General features: G+C 41.4%; 1 protein-coding gene across 3 annotated transcripts in view; it reads left to right on the top strand.

Moving 5' to 3' along the window:
* The window catches only part of PIP5K1B (phosphatidylinositol-4-phosphate 5-kinase type 1 beta), a 328,239-nt gene that overhangs the window by 196,233 nt on the left and 110,126 nt on the right, over nucleotides 1-21,880 (top strand). For 2 of the 3 annotated variants that reach the window (XM_060155008.1, XM_060155006.1), the window contains one exon: nucleotides 862-1,161. The exons of the other annotated variant lie outside the window; for it this stretch is intronic. In XM_060155008.1, the coding sequence (XP_060010991.1) occupies nucleotides 862-1,161 (300 nt within the window). The remainder of the gene's footprint in view (nucleotides 1-861; nucleotides 1,162-21,880) is intronic. 3 annotated transcript variants of the gene reach the window in all.

The raw sequence follows: 21,880 nt of genomic DNA, 5'->3' as shown, positions 1-21,880 counted from the left end.
GTTGGGAATTGGGGGAAGGATTAGGAATAGTAGACTTTTCATTATATAAATGCCTTTTAGTAAACTATTTTTTACTTGTTGCCTACTTTTAAAGTGAAACAAAAATAGGTGTGTATTCCCTATTTTTATAACAAAAAAGACAACATAGTGGAAGAAAATATTTACCCCGAATAGAATAGGAAACTAATAAATATCCAGAATATATCAAGAACTCCAACGATGACAAAAACGTGAAGAGAAATGAGCAAAGGATAGTAACACAAAATTATCTTTGAGGTGGCTAAAAATATGTAAAAATACTAAATTTCTCTAGTTATTAGTGGTATTCACATTTAAATTAAATTAAATTGGAAACAAGTTGTCATTTTTCACCAACCATGCTTACAAAGATTCTAAAGTTAGATAATATTCAGCACTGGTAAGAGGGGTGGGAAATATGTTATCTTACAAAGTGTGGTAAAGCGGTCTGGCCATTTTGGAAGACAGTTTCTCAGGAGCTATTAAAATTTTAAATGTTCATCCTTCGTACCCCAGCAATTCATTTTCTCTTGAGCTACCTTAGAGAATAATCACACATGGCACTAATATCGTCTTTGCCTGATTTTAGTTGGAGCTAATTTGGGACATTCCGTCCATTTTCAATTCAGCCACTTTTAATGCCCTGAGATCAGAATGATAAAGTTGCTGTTCCCATAAGCCGACTTAAAAACTAGGTTAGGAACAGCAAAATTTTAACAATGGCCGTTAACAAAAATAATCACATTCCATTTTTAATTATCACTTTAGATGAAAACACGTCATAGTGGAGCATTATTTTGTAAAAGTAGAGTTTAAACCTTTTTTTCCTTTTTCTTTTTTTAGAATTTAAACCAGAATCCAAGGACTCTTTTGCCCAAATTTTATGGACTGTATTGCATGCAATCAGGGGGCATTAACATCAGAATTGTGGTGATGAACAATGTCTTACCACGCTCCATGAGAATGCACTTTACATATGACTTGAAAGGCTCAACCTATAAGCGAAGAGCCTCCCGAAAAGAGAGAGAGAAATCCAGCCCCACGTTTAAGGACTTAGATTTCCTGCAAGACATGCACGAAGGGTTGTATTTTGATACAGAAACATACAATGCGCTCATGAAGACGCTTCAAAGAGACTGCCGGGTAAGGAAATGTCATTGCTGTGAATGCCTTTGAAAAGTCATCTGTGGTAAGGTACCTTTGTAAGAATGTCCAAAAACTGTCACATGGAATCCCATCATTACCAATCCTGATGCTGATCCAGGCTTCCCCGTTCTTGAAGGAACTGGTGGATGATAAGGGAATTGTCTGGGGTCTGTTGGTTTTATTAATAAGCTAAGTCAGCTTTCTTTGATCAAATGAAACAATAATTTTGTTTTTCTTTTCATCCTCCCCTGTGGGAAAGGTGTTTAAAGTGGAGGGAAAAGAAGTTTAGGTTTAACACAGTGATTAGCGAGAAAAGCCATATACAAGACTTGGATGAAGTAAGATTCCAACGGGGAGAGTAGCTTAGAGAAAATGCACTTGGTGGGATTGCTAAGTGGATCCCTGGAAATCCACTGTATATGCAGAACCATGAGGTGGGCCCATTTGCTGAAATTGCTTTATGTGATCTGAATAAGAGGCGATCAGGAATGAGGCTTGACAGAGCAAAGACCGTTCCATGCAAAGTAGCCAGAGAGATTGTCAAGAGGAGGAGTTCCCCCAGCCAGCAATGCATAAGAAGAAAAGAAAAAAAAGTAAAACCAAAGTCCAGGATAAATTTTTCTGACATGGTAAATTTACAGAAAGTAGGTAAAAGCCCTTTTGGAGAAATAGATGCAAATGCAACTCTGCTAGGTTCTGAAGGATGATGATCATTTGATTAACAGATTCTCAGGAATGTTATTTCCTGGCCCAGATGAACTTAGGAGAACCATGCAGGTTCTCAGCTGGGTTGGGCATGTTGGAGATGGGCTGAAGGTGTGCTGGTGCGAGGTTGTGACCAGGGCTTTCTGGAGAAGAGAATAGGACTCATGGGGCCTGATCACTGGGAAATATGGGGTGTGCCTTGGCTTCCTGGGCCTTCTGTGGACTTGGTCAGATGACGCACCTTGTTACAGGGGAGGGAGGGTCCCTTCTCTGCCCGACTCGAGCTCACCTGAAGGTAAAGAAGGCGGTCTAACCACCGCATGTAATGTATAAAATGGGGAATCCTCAACGAGAAGCACAGCCCCACTGTTGCTGGGTTTTTTCTTTCTGTGTTAAAACATCTCTGATAACGCATAAAGATGTGTCCTTGGAATTGTTCGTTTCATCGGTAGAGGATTTACTCCACAGCTCCTGTCCTTTAGATGCCATTCATTGATGCTTCGAGTTTACCAAGCTAGCCTAAGATATTTCCCTTTTGTTTTTAAATTGAAGTATAGTTAACTTACAATGTTGTGTTAGTTTCAGATGTATGGCAAAGTGATTCAGTTATACATATATGTATATATATATTCTTTTTCAGATTCTTCTCCATTATAGGTTATTAGAAGTTATTGAGTATAGTTCCCTGTTCTATATAGTAGGTCCTTGTTGTTTACCTGTTTTATATATAATAGTGTATATGTCAATCCCAAACTCCTAATTTATCCCTCCCCCCCTTTCCCCTTTGGTGACCATAAGTTTGTTTTCTGTCTGTCAGTCTATTTCTGTTTTGTAAATAAGTTCATTTGTATCATTTTTTTAGGTTCCACATGTAAGTGATACCATATATTTGTCTTTCTCTGTTTGACTGACTAAACTTAATAGCCTAAGATTTTTTAATGCATTATTTCTTTTAATTATCTCAGCCACCATTTGACATCAGTACCATTCATACTCCCATTTTAATTGGTGAATAATTAGGTTCTTAAAAAGGTTAACAAACCTGTCCAGCATCACCTAGCAAGTCAGTGGCAGAGCCCACACCTGTTTGGGGACAAAGCATGTGCTCTTAACAATTGAAATTTAAAGATTCAATGTAAGGATTTTTTTAAAACTATCTTTTCAGAAGTCATGGGAATAACAGTGGGAACCAAGCAAACAAAAAGCTATCCAGCTGATCTATTCAGATATCTGGGTGCATATGAGTGACTCTTGTTTTTCTTTAAAAAGGAAAAAATAAAACATACACACATTTTAGGAGAAACCTTTTCCTGTGCTTTTCAACCCTGACAGGATGTGGGTGAAAAGTGACTCTCAGTTCCCCAGGGTTTCAAACAATTTTAGATTTGCTTTCTCTTTGTGTGTGTGTGCATTTCTTGCCTCTTGAATATGGAAAGCCTTTTTTCTGCTGTTTTCTAAAGCCACAGGCTCCTATGCCAGAAAAAAAAAGGAAAGGTCAAATGTAAAAAGCCATTGCACAGGATTTGTCTGTTTATTAGCATTTCCTAAGCCCAATCCTGATAGAACAAGGTCAAACATGACTCTTCGTCAGGAATGAGACCCTGGGGATTTGCCTTTTTAGTTTTTATTTTTTGAGGATTTGTTGTGCTAAGGCACATAAAAGTCAATGTGGAGGTATCCTAAGCCTAACTCCCTGTCTTTCATTGCATTTGAACTTGTCAAAGACACAGATCATGAAACTTCCTTAAATTGCGCACATCGGCCTTCAGAAAGGCTTTTCTTGGGGTGGAGTTGGAGCATGGGAATGGCATGCTGCGGGGGAACCTGAGTCCCTTCTGTGATCTGCCTTGACTATGACCAAGGCCTCTGTGATCTGGAGTCAGCAGCTGATTCTCAGATCAGAGCTACCTGGAGGAAGGCACTTTTCTGGAATGGTAGGTCTTAATATTTAATAGTCATGGGCCTCTTTGTAAAACTGATGAAAGCTGTGAACTGTCTTTCATGAATCCCTTGCAGCCCATCGTCTCTCTACCCGCTCCCTACCCCGGGCTAACGACCCCCATCCTAGAGCCGAGCAGACTCATCTCTCTTTCTTCAGGTCATCCTCTGAAGGGCTGGAATAGGATGTGTGGTTGGCATTGCCCACAGCATCTCTTACCCTGACATTTCCCTCACTTTGCAGAGCTGAGCTTTAGCACCAGATGAGGTGCTGTGGAGATCCAGGGAGGATGTAAGTTCCCCCTGGGGCTGGCACCGGCCCCAAACGATCGGGAATCTCTGCTGTTAACAATCCTCTGAGTGAGGCAGTGCTGCTAAGGCTCTAGAAACAAGTCAGGCAGGGGACTGGATTACTGTGTCACCAGCCCAGCCAAAGAAAGGTGAGCTACACCCATATTAGGATGCATTCTTTTACTCACTTATCAGACATGTATCGCAGGCCTCCTGTGTGCCAACATGAGGTGAATGACCTCTATTTTTATTTTTTTGCATTTTTTTTGAAGCATCAAAAAATGTGATTTATTAATATGTGATAAACATATTCTCAGCAAGAAATTTCAATCAATTCTGATGTCAATTCATCATCTCAGCGGTAGCAAGATCTTTAAGACAGAAGTAAGGTTAGGATGGAGGGAGGGAGGGAGAAATGAAGGAAGGTCAGGTGTCTGGATGCCTGGATATTAGATCTTCCATTGATAAGCTGTATGATATTCGACAAGTCATAACTTCTCTAAACCACAATTTTTCCTTAATATATAAGCTTATCTTATGTCCCAGGAGCACTGTGATGATTAACTTAGATGGTGTAGGTGACATTTTATAAATGATAAAGCCAATATAATATAAATTTTTATATTTATAAATACTTATATTTATTATTATAAATTATTATTATTTATATCTATAAATAATTTGAATTTTATTTTATTGATTTTTTATACAGCAGGTTCTATTTTTAATCAGTTGCCATTCAGAATATTAAGTGCAATGATAATATTCTAAAGCATTTGAGGGATCAGAGTAGGTAACATCATAGCTTGGTTCTGAAGAAGGAGAAGAGTTCTCCAGGTAGGCAAAGAAGTAGAAGCATATTTCTAGGAAGAGAAAATAATATAAGCTAAGCATGAAATGGCATAACATGTTCCAAGAACTAGAGTTGTTTGGTGTTGCAACAGTTAATAGTAAAGGAACATGTGAGGTAGGAGAGAAATGCCGTCAGGAACCAAATGATGTCAAAAGACCCTTTCTGCTGGTGCCAGGTCCTCTTAAGGGTAAAGCCAGGAATCCCAGACCTTTGGACCTCAGCTTTTCTGTTGTTCCCAGATAGAAACGATAACCCTCCTCACCTCTTGCTGCCGACTTCTTGCTTCCTGCCCCCACCTCTTTCATACTTCGGCGTGACGTCTCAGATCCCAGGACTCCATTTCCCTTGCATAACTGCTGGCCGGAAGATACCTGCCTGACTCATTGACCCAGCCTGACCTGCATGCATTGTGCCCTGCTCCCCACAGCCTACTTCCCTGACCCCCCATCAGAGCTGCTGCTTCTGGACTCTGCATCCAAAACAGCCTGGGCCGCCTCAACCCACAGTGAGCCCTCTTGACAAATGCCATCTTCCCCTGCGCCCTTTGAGCAGCCCCCGAATCCTTTTCCCCAGCTTCCCCAGCCCAGCCTCGGGCCCTTGCCCGTAAGCCTGTCTCCCTGTGCTGGTCCATGCCTACCAACTCCTCCACGTGGCACGCCGGCCACTTGGAACTCTTCTAGGGAACGGAGCGCACTTTATCCTTCAACCCTGCCGAGGCCACTTGCCCACAGGCTTCAGACAAAGCGCTCTTTCCAAAAGCAGGGATCCAGATCTTGGGTTCTCTCTGGCTCCCACATTGCTGTTCCCTGTAGGCTACGTCTGGGGAAAATGGACATGTGAATAACTGGGTTCCCTTTCTGGAAGCATTTCCTCTTCTTTGGCCTCACCTCTGCCTGCTGTGACAGCCATCTACACCCATAAGAGAACTTGGCCCAGGGTAAGAGTTATGTCAGCAGAAAGTACCGCCAGGGCATCACAGGTCACTTGCCATCAAAAACAGGAAGTAGGATTTATTCAAACCATCCCCTATGGTCCCCATGTGACAAGCTGAGAGACACATCCTATGTGAAAACTGGTGTTCCCAGGTACTCCATTATCTTCCCACAGCCTGTTCCTCTGCCCGTCCTCCCTGGCCTGGGGATATGATCAGGATGAAGCCAGTTGCCCACATCAGTACCCTGAAGCTACTCTTTCCATCCTTCTTTCTTGTTCTCTTTCCCCACACTCAGTAAATCACCGTGTCCTATCCAGTCCTTCTCCTAAATAACTCTTGGATCTGCCCCCTCCTCTCCAGATGCACAGCCACGGCCCTTATTGAGACCTTTCCTCACCTGGAGTTTTGCAGTAGCCTCTTTACTAGTTTTCACTATCACTGCCTTTCAGCATATCCCTAATGCTGCTGCCAAAGTGATCCTCAGATCAGAAGACCACCAGTTCCTGAAGATCCTCTAGTGGAGGTCCTCTACTGCCTCTGGGCCAGAGCCATACTTACTTCCTAGCTTGGAACATTCAGATCCTTCCCGATCTGTTCCTTGCTGCTTCTCCAGATGCTCCTTCAGCTTCCTTCTTCAGCCTTCTCTCCCCTCTCCCCAGAGCATCTCTACTCTCCAGCCATTCTGACCTACTGGACATGTTCTCTAAAGGTTTTGGTCTTTTTTGTGTGTGTGTGGTACTTGGGCCTCTCACTGTTGTGGCCTCTCCCGTTGCGGAGCACAGGCTCCAGACACACAGGCTCCGGACGCGCAGGCTCAGCGGCCATGGCTCACGGGCCCAGCCGCTCCGCGGCATGTGGGATCCTCCCAGACCGGGGCACGAACCCGTGTCCCCTGCATCGGCAGGCGGGACTCTCAACCACTGCGCCACCACGGAAGCCCAAGGTTTTGGTCTTTTAATACATGTTTCAGTCCGCTGGACCATTCTTCCCCTCTCTCCTTTACCTGTCCCCCTCCTACTCATCTCTTCCGTGAAGACCACCATGCTGCGGTTCCCCAAGCCTCCGGGGCTGACCTCTTTTGAGGGATTTATCACACTATTTTATTTATTCACATGTAGATCCTTGAGCATGAGGATCAAACCTTAAAGTCTTTGTTATCTTCATTGCCTGGTGCTTAGTCAGTACTTAGTAACTGTTCATTGAAACACATATTCGAGGGACGTCTCTGGTGGCGCAGTGGTTAAGAATCCATCTGTCAGTGCAGGAGACACAGGTTCAATCCCTGCTCCGGGAAGATCCCACATGCCGCAGAGCGGCTAAGCCCATGCACCATAACTACTGAGCCTGTGCTCTAGAGCCCGTGAGCCACAGCTACTGAGCCCGCATGCCACAACTACTGAAGCCCGCACGCCTAGAGCCCGTGCTCCACAACAAGAGAAACCACCGCGATGAGAAGCCTGCGCACCGCAATGAAGAGTAGCCCCCGCTCGCCACAACTAGAGAAAGCCTGCGCGCAGCAATGAAGACCAAATGCAGCCAAAAATAAATACATAAAATAAATAAATTTTACAAAGAAAAGAAAAACATATTCGAGCAAGGGAATAAACTCTCTGATGATAGAGGGAGACAGGTTTAGTCACACTTCCAGAAACAATCTATCTTTGGTGACTTTTGTACCTCTAGCTGTCTTTTAAGTTCTGCGTGTTTTGGAAGAAGTATCCAGTTTCCCTGCAATGCCTGCCACATATAGCATTGAGAATTTAATAAAGCAGATGATCTCCCTTTTGAATCACTTGGGATTTTTTTAAAAAACTGTACTGATTGCCCCATGTTAAAAGTCATTTGTGTAACAGAAGTATTTTTATCTTTCAATTATTTTCCCATAGAATCAGTATTGTAAATAGTCATTAGACTTTATTTTATTTAATACTGATCCTTGTCTCCTTTAGGTGTATATCCAGTCTCCCTAGCTAGACTGTAAATGTCTCAAAGGCCAAAGCTCATTCCTTATACCTCTCTGCAGCTGCGTACCTGGCTTATTGTGTACACTCAGTACATATTACAAGATTATGAAATTAAAGTTGACTTGAAATTTATTAATTTTGGAAGAACAATTGGGAGCTATTTTGTGTGCATTTTAAATTTACTATAATTATTTCTTCTCTGACATAACTTATTTATGAAAAATCTAAAATGTCTCATATCATTTAATTAATTTGATAAATTATTACATCCTACAATATTTATTGATAATTCTGGGGACATGACATTGATAAAGTATATTAGTAAGAACTTGTGTTTGCAATTCAAATAGTTCTTATGTGGGAGTCATATCGGACAGTCTTGATAATTAATGACCAAATGACTTATTTTACATTTATTATTTTTTTTGTTGAGCAGCAAATTTATTAATTTTTATGTGGTGTGGAACCAATTTTCCTTTTTCACACAAATGTCTGTCATCATAAATATTAATATTAATGAAATATTAATGAAACTGGTCTTAAGAATACTGAGACTTTTTGATCTGCAAACTGGGATTTCATCCTAACTATGTATGGCAAGTTCTAAATTTGTAGATCAGATTCTTCTCAGCTATAGGCATGTTTGTATGGGTTACAATGTAGGTTATTTTCTTTAATACTTAATTTAGCATAACGTTACTGCTTACCCCATAGCTATAAATTTCTTTAGCATTAATTTTTTTGCATTTAGTTTAGACAGGTTCTTTTCTTTTTTCATATGTATTGGTTGCCTTCCAGTTATCTTTAAGGAGGAAAAAAATGTTTCAGACCTAATAGAAAAAAGATGTACATCTCTTACTGATGACAACACTTACATTTAAGCTATTTCCTTTATCAGTAAGGAATTGGAGTTTGTTTTTAGACTTCAGCTAAAATATGGGAAGGGGACAAGGATATCATTGACTCCACATCTCTGTTCCAGACACTGAAAGATTACTTCCGAAAAAAGATACAGATAAATGCACTGTTTTGCAAATTATGTCTTTAAAACACTATAATCCCATGATATATTTTATTTGCTCCATTGTTTTAAGTTATGAGTTTTGCTATCTCTTATTAGTTATTTGTAATACCAACATAAAGCAAAGATAAAGTTGGTGAAAAAAAATAAGTAAATAAAACCAACTTACGGAGTCCAAGATTGTTTGAGCTGGGAAGAATCATAGGACTTCCCTGCTAGCGCAGTTGTTAAGAATCTGCCTGCCAATGCAGGGGACACAGGTTCGAGCCCTGGTCGGGGAAGATCCCACATGCTGCGGAGCAACTAAGCCCGTGCACCACAACTACTGAGCCTGTGCTCTAGAGCCCGTGAACCACAGCTACTGAGCCCGCATGCCACAACTACTGAAGCCCACACGCCTAGAGCCTGTGCTCTGCAACAAGGGAAGCCACCACAATGAGAAGCCTGCGCACCACAACGAAGAGAAGCCCCTGCTCGCCTCAACTAGAGAAAGCCCACGCGCAGCAACGAAGACACAACGCAGCCAAAAATAAAATATAAATAAATTAATTAATTAAAAGAGAATTTTTAAAGGGCAATGAGTTTAAAAAAAAAAAGAAAATCATGAAGTTTCTGAGAAACAGTGGAACAATGCCTTCTGTGCTCTGGCCTGAGAGGAAATGATCTTGGACATAGATGTCTGTGTCTAGCCAAGCCACGTTTCCCTGTGAGACTGGAAATGAAGGCGTCACATATGCAAGGACTTTAAAAAACTTCCTACCTCTAAATCTTCTTTTATAAAAAAAAATTTATTTTGAAATAATTGTAGATTCACATGCAGTTGGAAGAAAAAAAATACAGAGAGATCTCATATACTCTTCACCTAGTTTTCCCAGCAGTAATATCTTGTAGGACCTTAGTACAATATTACAACTAGGAAATTGACATGGGTACAATGCAGGGATCTTTTTCAGATTTCACCAGTTTTACATGCACTCGTTTGTATGTGTGCGTGGGTATGTATATATATCGTTTATGCACATGTGTATTTATGTAACAACCACAGTCAAATATAGAACAGTTCTTCCACAAAGATCCCTCCTGCTCCCCTTTTATATGTGGCCACAGACACCTCCCTCCCATCCCACCCCTCCCCAGTCCCTTGCAACCACCAATCTGTTTTCCGTCTCTATAATTTTGTCGTTTCAGGAATCATATGGTGTGTAACCTCTGAGATTGGCTTTTTTCACTCAGCATAATACGCGTGTGATCCATCCAAGTTATTTTGTGTATTGGTAGTTTACCCTTTTTATTGCTGAGTTATGTTTCATGGTATGGATATACCACAGTTTAAGCATTCACTCATTGAATAACATGGGTTTTCTGTAGTTTTTGACTGTTATAAATGAAGTTGCTATGAATATTTTCATAAGGGTTTCTGCATAAGCACAAGTTTTCATTGCTCTGGTATAAATGCCCAAGCGCAGCTTCTGTGTTGTATGGTAAGCACATGTTTAGTTTTGGAAGAAACTGCTAAGCTCTTTTCCAGAGTGGCTGTACCATTTTGCATTCCCATCAGCAACGTACGAGTGATCTAGTTGCTTTTCATCCCCACCAGTATTTGCTGTCATCACTATATATCTATATAGACACACACACACACACATATATTTTTGGGGAGGGGGCTGCATGGGTCTTTGTTGCTGCATGCAGGCTTTCTCTAGTTGTGGCGAGCCGGGGCTACTCTTCGTTGTGGTGCGCGGGCTCAGTAGTTGTGGCTTGTGGGCTCAAGAGTGCAGGCTTCACAAGTTGTGGCACACGGGCTTAGTTGCTCTGCGGCATGTGGGATCTTCCCAGACCAGGGATCGAACCCACGTCCCCTGCATTGGCAGGCAGATTCTTAACCACCGCACCACCAGGGAAGTCCCATGTCATCACTATACTTTTTATGTTAGCCATTCTGATAGGTATATGTTTAAGTCTGTTAAAAAAAAATTGCTTAAGTATATACTTCACCAAAGTAAAAGATAAATCCAAAAAAGAAGTAGTTTGGGGATAAAGAGTGGTGAAAATGAAACAAAAGAGCTTCCAATTAACTCTAATGGCTGATCATATGTCTGTGGGTCTTAATGCAATTGGTAAGGATTCCTGAGAAAGAGACACCTGAGGTACAGGACTTTAGCACTAATAATAATCATTTCTATGAAACTTTAAAAGCTCATAGCACTTGATCTAACTCTATTCTATAGCCATTGGTATTTCTATATTGTATTGTAATTACGTGGGTACACGTTTTACGTTTGCCTACTAAAATCTGCTCTCTAGGAGAACAGGAATTGTGTGATTTCATTTTCCTACCCTTCAGATCACTTAACAGAATAGCAGTTGTCTCAGTGTTAATCTTTTGATGAAGCCTAAGAGATAACAACATTTTTTTTTAATGTTTATTTATTTGGCTACGTCGGGTCTTAGTTGCAGCACGAGGGATCTTTTGTTGCGGCACGAGGGATCTTTTGTTGCGGCACGCGGGCTTCTCTCTGGTTGTGGCACATGGGTTTAGTTGCCCTGTGGCATGTGGGATCTTAGTTCCCCGACCAGGGATCGAACCCGCATCTCCTGCATTGGAAGGCGGATTCACAACCACTGGACCACCAGGGAAGTCCCAACAACAACATTTTTGAAATTATAAATCTTACCTAATCAATAAACATAATAAGAGCAAGCTTTGTTAATAGTGTACCCATGGTTTGATACGAAATAGTATCAGAGTTAATCATCATACCAGTGTTGTGAATTGGAGGATAATGGTTTGAAGTACATTTGTATTGCTCACCTGGCCAGCATCTGTTAATGACCAGTAAATTAGTCAATTGCAACTGTGTTGACCGCCCAGTCCACTCAGGTATTTATTTAGGTGGTGACTGGTGTCCCCATTTAAGACTCTCTGAACGACACAGCTGTTCATCAGTCCTGGAACGGGGCTGATGTTTGTCCAGCTTTGGCACTTGCTGCTCTGCATCTCTCATGCAGGTGGGTGATGGGAAGGAGCTCCCACCGCAGTAACAGAAGGGACAAGATGGTCAGTACCAGAGAATTTCAGGGTAGCTGCCAAAATCCAAATACTCTTCTATGTTGTTGTTCATGCCTGACTTTCTACTCAGCAAGAGATAGCTCAATTTGAGCCAGACAAGTAATTCTCAATATTTCAAAACAGCTATTCCAGTTTTGGGTAGAGGGAGCATTCTATCTTAGATATAACCTGTAGTTACCAAAGTAACTTAGCATTTAAAACACATCATACATGGTACATAGTCATGAAATACGTATGCACAATATAGTACCCAATACATGATTTTGTGGATGGTAAGGACTCATTTCCAAGGCTCAGCTCATCCATAGGTTGTTTCCATTAACATTTGCTCTGAGCCAGGCAGTGCTTGACATTTCAGATAGATTGTCTCACTAATCCTCACAACAGCCCTGCAGAGTGAGTGCCATGATTCCATTTTGACAGATGAAGTGGGGACCCAGGAGAGGTTCAGCTTCCCCGGGTCTGCAGAGCTTATAGTGCTGGAGCCAGGATTTCCACCCAGGTCTCTTTGGTTGCAAAACCCAGGTTCTTTCATCTGTGCACTCTCCTTAAGGGGCTTGTAGGTGTAATGGAGGAAAGTCTGTGGAAATGAAAGTGTTAAGTAATAATTTGGATGGAGGCAGAGAGGGTGGGCTGGAAGTGCCCGATCACTGGTTTTCTAGCTCGGACACAGAGCTGGTGAGAGGGTGCTATAGGGGTTAAGAAAGGGCTCCATCAAAGTAGAGAACTTGGTTTGGACAAGGCAAAGAGTTAATGAAGTCTCACAACCTACTTCAAGGAAGGCGGGAGAGAGGAAAATCGTGCCAAGTGACTGAGGGAACACAAAGTAAAATTAGTAATCCAAACATTTAGTTTTGAAAGTTTAATGAAAAGTATAATCAAGCCCATTGACACTTGCCAACTGTTACCAACATGTGTGCACATGAAATCCTATTAACTTAAAAGCAAAACTTCTTTCTGAGAAATGTAATGGTTACAGTGGAGTCGATTGTTTTTCCAATCCGGTGGAGAGGCAGACTGGGGACGCAATGTGGGCTGTTGAATCCTGTGTGAGCAGCTTTTGAGAATTCTCATTAACTCCAGAAATTGAAGGATTATCGAGCCAGTAGTTGTTTTTTTAACGCTCACTTCAAGCCAAATGGAACAATATAAAAATTTCTACCGAAAAGAATGGAAATGGGAGACTGGAAATATCTTCCTCGACTCCTTTATCTTTTCTTCTCATAAGAAATAATACCTAAAGATTAGAGAACTCACATATTTTCTAAGGTGTGGAGGTGGTGATGTGTCTAGCTAACTTTCATTTTAAGTAATTTGTCACATATAAATATAAATATACAATAATTCCAGTCAAAGGAAGCTAAAGTCTTTGGGCTTTATGAAATAAAAATAGTATGTGAGGGTTTCCTGCTTTTGTGTGAATAGAACCTACCTGTCTTTGATTTTGTAGATGACCCTGGGTCTAGAGGTTAGGTCACTGTAGGCCCCAAAAAGGAGGACTCACAGAGTATCTGAGGGCAGGGAGCAAAGGGAAGGAAATGTCCCCATGGCCATATCCTCCTCCCCTGCGGGAATCCTGGGAAACCAGAGCAAAGAGGTAGAGCAGGAAGGGGAAGTGGCCGTGGGGGACATGACAGTAGCAACCCTGGCTTTGAAGATGTGTCTGGAAAGGCTGTGAGGTTGGCCGGGGTGGATCCGGTTGTGGGTACCAGTGTAAGTGTGTCACACGGATGACCCTGTGAATTAGAGCGGGGTTGTAAATAACCAAGCCCATGGGAGACGGAGGGGTGGCGGACCCCAGCAACTTACAAAACGGAGTTGAACCTCCATAGCTTAGGAGATTCTGGAATCTAGTAAGAGACTGAGTTCCAGAGACTTAAGAAGTATTTGAGAGTTTCCAGGGTCTGGGAAAATGTTACAAAGTTTAGGAAATGGATCAGAAATATGCCCTGTGGAAACACTTTTAAAGGGGGAAAATCTGTTTGATTTTTATAGGGCTTTATTTTATTCATTCAGCAGTGCCCATTTACTGAGTACCCACGTTATGGAGGAAGAGGGCCTACAGGACTGCCTTGTGAAAGGCAAGGTACTTCTTGGGCCACGCACTGGTTCTAGTTCTTTCCAAAAAGCTCAGCACATCTGGCTTCTGAGAGGCTTTGGCTCACATACACAGCTCTTCGTCCCTGGCCCTATCAGCACTTTTATATGCGTCCTGTCTCCTGCAAGTGACTGTCCCTTTGATATCACCATTGTTCTTCCTTCAAAGACATACCTTAATTGAGTTATTTCAATCCAGCAAGGATAACTACTCTCTCCTCACTTCTGTTCCTCGAAATTCTGCACTTCTATACTGTGAGGTAGAGAATCTCCACAGGAGAATTTCTACCTCCCCTCAAAGGAGTGAAATGGCCAAGGACAATCTGTTATTAGTGAATTTATATATTAAAGTTCAACTTTTTAAAATTTATTTTTATTTTTGGCTGCTTTGGGTCTTCGTTGCTGTGTGCGGGCTTTCTCTAGTTGCAGCGAGCCGAGGCTTCTCTTCGTTGTGGTGCGTGGGCTTCTGACCGCGGTGGCTTCTCTTGTTATGGAGCACAGGCTCTAGGTGTGCGGGCTTCAGTAGTTGTGGCTCACGGGCTTCAGCAGTTGTGGCTTGCAGGCTCTAGAGCACGGGCTCAGTAGTTGTGGCTCACGGGCTCTAGAGCTCAGGCTCAGTAGTTGTGGCGCACGGGTTTATTTGCTCCACAGCATGTGGGATCTTCCCGGACCAGGGCTTGAACCTGCGTCCCCTGTGTTGGCAGGCAGATTCTTAACCACTGCGCCACCAGGGAAGCCCTAAATTTCAACTTTTTATAAACAAAAGGATATATCTGTGCACTTCTCTACATGTATACTTGAAAAAACTATTTTAAAAGGGATACATAGTCCACTGGATATATTAGTTGTCCGTAGCTATTAGGGAGACAGGGCAGTTAAAACCTAAGGTTTATTTAAAATATCCTCATCCAGCCTGAGAGTGAGCCTGGCTAGAGTCCGATACTGTTGACTTCCTCTCTCCATTCCTCCACATGAAGACCTCGTTTGTAAACTTTGCCCGTGTTCAGTCAACTTCAGCTGTTCCAAAAACAAACCATTCTAGATGCCAACTCATGGTTTACTGTGTTTTCACAAGAACCTGATCATCTGGCTTCGGATGATAATGGACATTCTCTGGAGATAGAGCTCTGCCAGACTCTGATATTCCTCTTTATGAAAGAGCTGTACAACTTTTTCTAGATTATTAGCAATTTCAGAAAATATGTCGACAACCGTATTCTCAAGGAACAGAGAAAGCAGTGATTCCGGGTTGCAAATTTATTCTCTCCACTCAGAGGTGGAGGGAAAATTGAGTCTCTTCATTTTCCATGACTACTCTTTTGCTCACTAAAATCCAGTCTTGAACTTACCAATTAATAATATTTCAGTCTTTTCGGGTTTAAATAGTCACGTCTCAATTTTAATAGTCTTCTTATTCAAAGTTGAACTCCCTCTGAGGACTGGTGTAGACTGACCCTCTTTTACCACTCCATCTTTTTAGATACACACCATTGAAAATGTAGGGTATTGATCACATCTTGACATACAGAGACTAGAACATTGCTACAGGGCCCTCCACTTACTATATTCTATTTCCACCTCAAAACATCACCCTCATGCTGTGTGGGATGCGGCACTGAGCTACTATCCTATGCTTTCTTTAATTTTGACCATGTACATATATAATTGTTTCTTAAATAAATCAAAATACCTCAAGACCCCAAAGAATTCATTTCTAGTGACGGCTCCCACAACCTGGGTTTTCTGTCACTTCTTAAAACTTACCCCACGGGTAGGTACTTGTTCTTCGTAAATCGTAAGTTTTTCCGTACAAATGATGACTTTCCCAGACTTAAGACTGTTCCTGCCCTGTGGAACCTTTTATGATCTCAGAGCATGGTTTGGCTTGATTTTTCTGGCTTCAAACCACCACAGGAATCTTGGTTGACAAATTGTACCTTCCCTTCCTACCAAATTAATTACATGTCATTCAACAAATAGTTTAAATTCTTGCTCTGCAAAAGGCTCTGTGCTAAGTCTGTGGGAGGGATAAAAATGAATAGGATATGGCCCTCGCCTCAAAGAAGCCTAGTGTTTAAACCATAAGGCCAGACCACTGAGGTCTTATTTATTGTGGACAGATTACCCCATTCTTCTTTGCTCTCTTTTTAAAGTGCAGAGGGGAGGGAAGAGGACTTTTTTCCTCTCTACCCAGAGAGGCAGTTCACCACAGCAGGTGGACTGTAGTAGACAGTGAGGAAGATTCAGGAATTGCACCTCATACATTGAAGTGGTTGTGGAAACTTGTGCCACGTGTGGCCTCTGAGTCTCACTGGACAGCTGGACAGCCCCAGACTCTCAACTGTCCCACCAGTTAAGCCACAGTGAAGCAGATTACTCATGGCAAAGCAAACCAAAAGATAAAATGGGAAGTCCTTGACAATTTTAATGTGTTACTTTTAAATCTGTTTACAAATAATTTATTAAGACATATTTATGTGTAGAAATAAAGTGTCTTTAAAGACAAAGATCCATAACCCATCTAATATAGATGATGAATATATATATTATTCATTCATATATCTTTTCATAGATAGATAGAGGTTTTAAAATAATAAATGACTATTTCTAGTGCCTCTAAGGTATACTTCTATTACTTTAAGCGTTTTAAGTGAGCAAAAAAAGCCTCTGTACAAGGTAATCAAGCACAGCTCAGAATTCTAAATCAGCACATTAGACACAGTGAAAAACACACTATTGCCATCACTAGGCTAAGGATTGAATATTTATTTCAGTCTGCTTTACCAGTCAAAATTGTATGGCTCGTCACAGCCTGTTTTTTCTCTTTATTATATTAGCAAAGAACACTCTGAGCTGTGTTGAGGAAATTAAGTTAAATTATAAAAGAACATTTAGCTTTAACTGGGCTTGCACATGTGAGTAATTCTGGAGCTGTACTCCAAGGAGCCTACTTTGTGGGTAAATGGCAGACCCTTGGATTCATTTTACCGTAAACCAATGGGTCCAGGAATGTCTATTTGTATAAAATCTTCAGGATACTGTTTTGAATTGTGTTGTATCATCGAATTAACACAAATGTTTTTGCCAGTCATTTACTCTTTTTTTTTTTAATTTTTTAATTTTTGGCTGCACTGGGTCTTCGTTGTGGTGCGTGGGCTTCTCATTGCGGTGGCTTCTCTTGTTGCGGAGCACGGGCTCTAGGTGCGTGAGCTTCAGTAGTTGTGGCTCTTGGGCTCTAGAGTTCAGGCTTAGTAGTTGTGACGCATGGGCTTAGTTGCTCTGCGGCATGTGGGGTCTTCCTGGACCAGGGATCGAACCTGTGTCCCCTGCATTGGCAGGCAGATTCTTATCCACTGCGCCACCAAGGAAGCCCAGTCATTTACTCTTCATTCAAGGACTAGACAAGGCCAGTTGGAAAATTACTCAGGGCCCTTGATACATCTTCCTGTCAGCTCCACATCTTGTTAATTTGGTTGGTCTTTAGATCTTTCATCAAAGAATGATCAGGTGAGATGAGTGTAGAACATAACAACTTTTCTGCTTTAATTATTTTAGTTAAGATCCCAAATAATTTTTTATTTTTATCTGTGCCATCTCTTGCCTGTCATTAGCAGAGGTAGTGGTAAGTTAACTCTAAACAGGCATATGAATGCATTTCATCTAAGCATTTCAAAGCAGTATATTAAACTTTACGTTTTGAAAAATTCAAACCTATGCAAAAGTGGACAGAATATTATAATGAACACCCATGTACTCTGTACCCAGCTTCAACAGTTTTCAACTTGTAGCCAATCTTGTTTCAGCCCACTTCCAACCCCCCCATAGAATTTGAAGCACATTCCAAACATCGCATCATTTTGCTCAAATATATTTTAGTAAGAGTCCCTAAAAACTAAGGACTCCTTTTTGTAAAAGTAACTAGAACCTCTTTATCATACCTTTACAAAATTAACAATTCTTACTCGTCAGTGTCCAAATTTCTAGTTGTGTCAGAAATAAAACCTGTTTTATAGTTTAGATCAGGATTTAAATAGGATCCACCTCCCACCCCTCACCCTGGTCACTTATTTTTTCATTGTGGATATTTGTTGAAGAAATTGGTTTGTTTATTCCATTGTCCAGCTTTTGTTGATTACATCCCTATAATTTCTTTTAATATGTGCCTCTCTCCCCTTTTTTTTTTCCTGTAGATTGGTTGTTGGATCTAAAGGTTTGGTCAGATTTAGGTTTGACTTTATTTTTAGTGCTCTCTCCTCGCATCTGGAGGGACATAGTGTCAGAATGCCTTTCTTCCTGTGATGTTAGCGGCATTGCTGACCACTGATTAGATCCGTTAATTCATTAGGGGTTGTAAAATGGCAATGTTCTTGTTTTATCACATATTAGCTAGAATGCTCAAAGGATTTCTAAAGAAGAGAGTGCTGAGCACGTAACAGGTGCTCAGTAAAATATTTAATGAATGGATTAATTTTCATAAGAGCCCCCGTGACATGGGAAGTCATTAGAAACCTTGCCTAAGATCTGATTAAAGAGCATCTTGTTCCTCCTAGAATCACCATCCTTCTTTCTCCACTTTGCATAAAGCATCGCTTACAGATGACTTGAATTATTTTTGCCACTCTTAATATCTTCTGGTGCTGTTCTTCAACAGTCTTTTGGACTTATCTGATGATTTGCCTTTCTCAGTCTTATGCCAACTTAACTTCACATTCCTTACAGATTGGAAAAGCAGAGAAACGGAGGACAGGAATGCTAAGGAAACCCTAAGATGTGTTTCAGAACAGAGCCTCCATCTTAAACTCAGCACCAAGCACTCTCGGGTAGTTAAAGGGTCTTTGAAGTTGACGCAGCCAGTGACATGCTCCTTTTGCAAAGCCTTCCTAAAAAGAAATGTGATGATCTTACCAGCTTCCAAGCTCAGGCTAGTTTATAACCAACAAGCTTGCCTTTTATCTGCCATTTAGTTGCGTGCCTACTGAACAGTGAATTCAGAGTCTCTAAATAACAGCTTGATTTTTGTCCCTGACACAGTGCGTATAAATACCTCTGGTGTGGGAGCGTTTGAAAATACTGTAGGCTATTAGCTCTCTTTTTTTCTGACAACAGACCACAGAATCACAGTAAATGCTTTCAGTGCTGAAGATTTTTCACAAGCATTGTAATTGTGAAGCGGAGAATCTAAGTTCTTATATTTGAGATATAAGATGTATTGCTATACATTTTTTGCTGCTGAATATGTTTTCACTTGCTTGCTCACAGGGAAAGCAGTATAACAAATGCACATTTCTGCTGTGATCTGAGTGTACAGCAGGGAGCACAAAGTAAAGCAAGTCTTTGGTGAGCAGAGCAGCCTTATGTGCATCGTAGGAAAAGTATAGATAAACCGAGGGTCAAATTTTATTCCACAGAGGGGCACTGATAATGTGCTTGGGTTTTCAGAGAAGAGGTGTTTTCCTAATATTTCGTGCAGATCATGAGTATAGTTTTCATGGAGCTAAGAATTGAGATAGACTTTGAAAAACCAGTGTGATTTGAATAAGGACCTTCTAGAAGAAAGATGAACAGCACGAGCTGTTCATCTTACCTCTTCAGGGCACATTTTGGGGTAATTAAGGGATTTCCGTTTACTAGCCTGGGAGGTATCTCTAGACAGGTATGAAATAACAGAGAGATGTTGGCTGGGGCCACGGTAGCAAGGACCTTCAGTGTCACTTGAACAATGGTGAGAGACTACAGGCTTTGAGGAGAGGTGTGATGTCACCTGGTCAAGTAAAGGTGTCAGGAATGAATCAGAAAGGGAAAAAAGGGAAGTTGAAATCAAAGCTTTAGCAAGGAGAATCATTTTGATTATAGAAGCTGCTGGACTGGGCAACTTCATGAAAGGAAAAGGAGTCATGGAGTCTGAAATCCACATTAGAATGATTTCAGGTAAGAGAGAAAAAGTGAGAAAGAACTGCCTTGGGGGGAAAGTGTACAGAAGTTTAGAAACGTCCAGAAGGCTATGGGAAATGTACAGGACTGGAGGTTAGGAGTGAGTTTGGACTAAAGGTAACATTTTAGGAATTGTCTGTAGAGCAATAATAGTTGGAATCTACCCCTAAAAGATTCTTAAATCTATCCACGTCTCCCTTGAGCTCCCCTGCTGCCACCTCATTCAAGTACCATCAACCCTCACGTACACTATTGATACCCTTCAGTCAAAAGTAGGTCCCCCTTTTGTGGGGTATCTCCACAGCACCCTGATTTTTCCTTCCAGGCCTTATTCCAATCTGTGGTTCAAGCTTGTGTAATTTTGAGGATGGTGTCATTGTCTGTTTTACTTACTCCTGAAGATCTGGCAGCTTCCAGGGTGCCTGGCACAGACTAGACACTCAACTTGTTTTTTCCAAGCGAAAAGAGTAAATGAACATCACTACCAAAGAGAAGAAAAAGAGAAGAGTTGAAGAGAGAACTCTGGTGACTATTTTTAGGGCCTAGAAGAAAAAAGTGGGAAAAACGAATAGGAAGGCAAAGAACCAAGAGAAGCTGGGCCCCAGGAGCTGAGGATGAGTGGAGGTTCCAGTGGGGGGTGGTCAGCAGTGATGGATTCTACAGGTGGAAGAGAACAAGGACGACAAGAAAAAGTAGTATTTATTGGGTGCTTTCTGTATGCCGTGACTGTCCTAAGACTTGATGTGGTTGAACTAATCTTCATACTAACTCTGTGAGGCAGGTGTCCCTGTTATTTCTGTTTTACAGATGAGGATGCCAGGCCCAGAAAGGTTACATGCTCTGCTCAAGGACAAACCAATGGGGGAGCCACGAGTCCAACGAGGCCACCTGGCCCCAGAGCACAAAGTCTTTACTACCGTGCAGCCATTCTGGCTCCTTCTAGCAGAGGGCTAAATGGCTATGGCCCAGAGATGGAAAAGGAAAAAACTGGCCACTCTTTATGACCTTTGGCTGTGAAAAGAGGATAGCAGTGCCTGTCATTCTAAGTTAGGACATCTCCCACGTTAGGTGTAGACCAAGTCTACAGAAATCATATGTGAATGGGAGCATACCTGATGCGTTGCCAGCCATGAGAGCCTAGAGGATATGCTTTATTTCAGAAAAAGATAGGTTTTTTAAAACTTTTTATTTTGTATTGGAGTATAGTTGATTAACAATGTTGTGTTAGTTTCAGGTATACAGCAAAGTGATTCAGTTATACATATACATGTATCTATTCTTTTTCAAATTCTTTTCCTATTTAGGTTGTTACATAATATTGAGCAGAGTTCCCTCTGCTACACGGTAGGTCCGTGTTGGTTATCCTTTTTAAATATAGCAGTGTGTACATGTCAATCCCAAACTCCCTAACTATCCCTCCCCCCTACCCTTCCGCCCTGGTAACCTTAAGCTTGTTCTCTAAGTCTGTGAGTCTGTTTCTGTCAGAAAAAGATAGTTTTGATCACATCGTCAGGATTTTGTAGCAGCTGCTTTAACATTGACTTTTATACCACATTCCGATATTATTACCGACTTAAAAATAGTCCTTGAGAAATAAGAGAAAAAATAATCTGGCTCTGACGATAAAAAGCATTGTGGTATTTCAGCTTGCTTTCAGTTTTACATACATCTGTGAATCTTTCCTGGAATAAGGTCTTGCCCAAGCTAGATGGGAAAGCACCTGTATTTGACTTGCAACTGGGTTTTGCGTAGCAAATGCATAGGTACAGGATCCACCAGCAACAGTGAGGTCAGGCCAACATTCTGGGCGGAAATGTGCGCCTGAGTGACTGATTAGACGAGTGTCTGTTATGTTGCAGGATGTTGCACCCTCTCAAAGCTCGCATGTTAAGATTTAGCAGATGTATCGATT

Source organism: Lagenorhynchus albirostris, chromosome 7 (genome assembly GCF_949774975.1).
Source record: "Lagenorhynchus albirostris chromosome 7, mLagAlb1.1, whole genome shotgun sequence".
NCBI classification, from domain to species: Eukaryota; Metazoa; Chordata; class Mammalia; order Artiodactyla; family Delphinidae; genus Lagenorhynchus; species Lagenorhynchus albirostris.
This window is presented reverse-complemented; position numbering and strand designations above follow the sequence as displayed.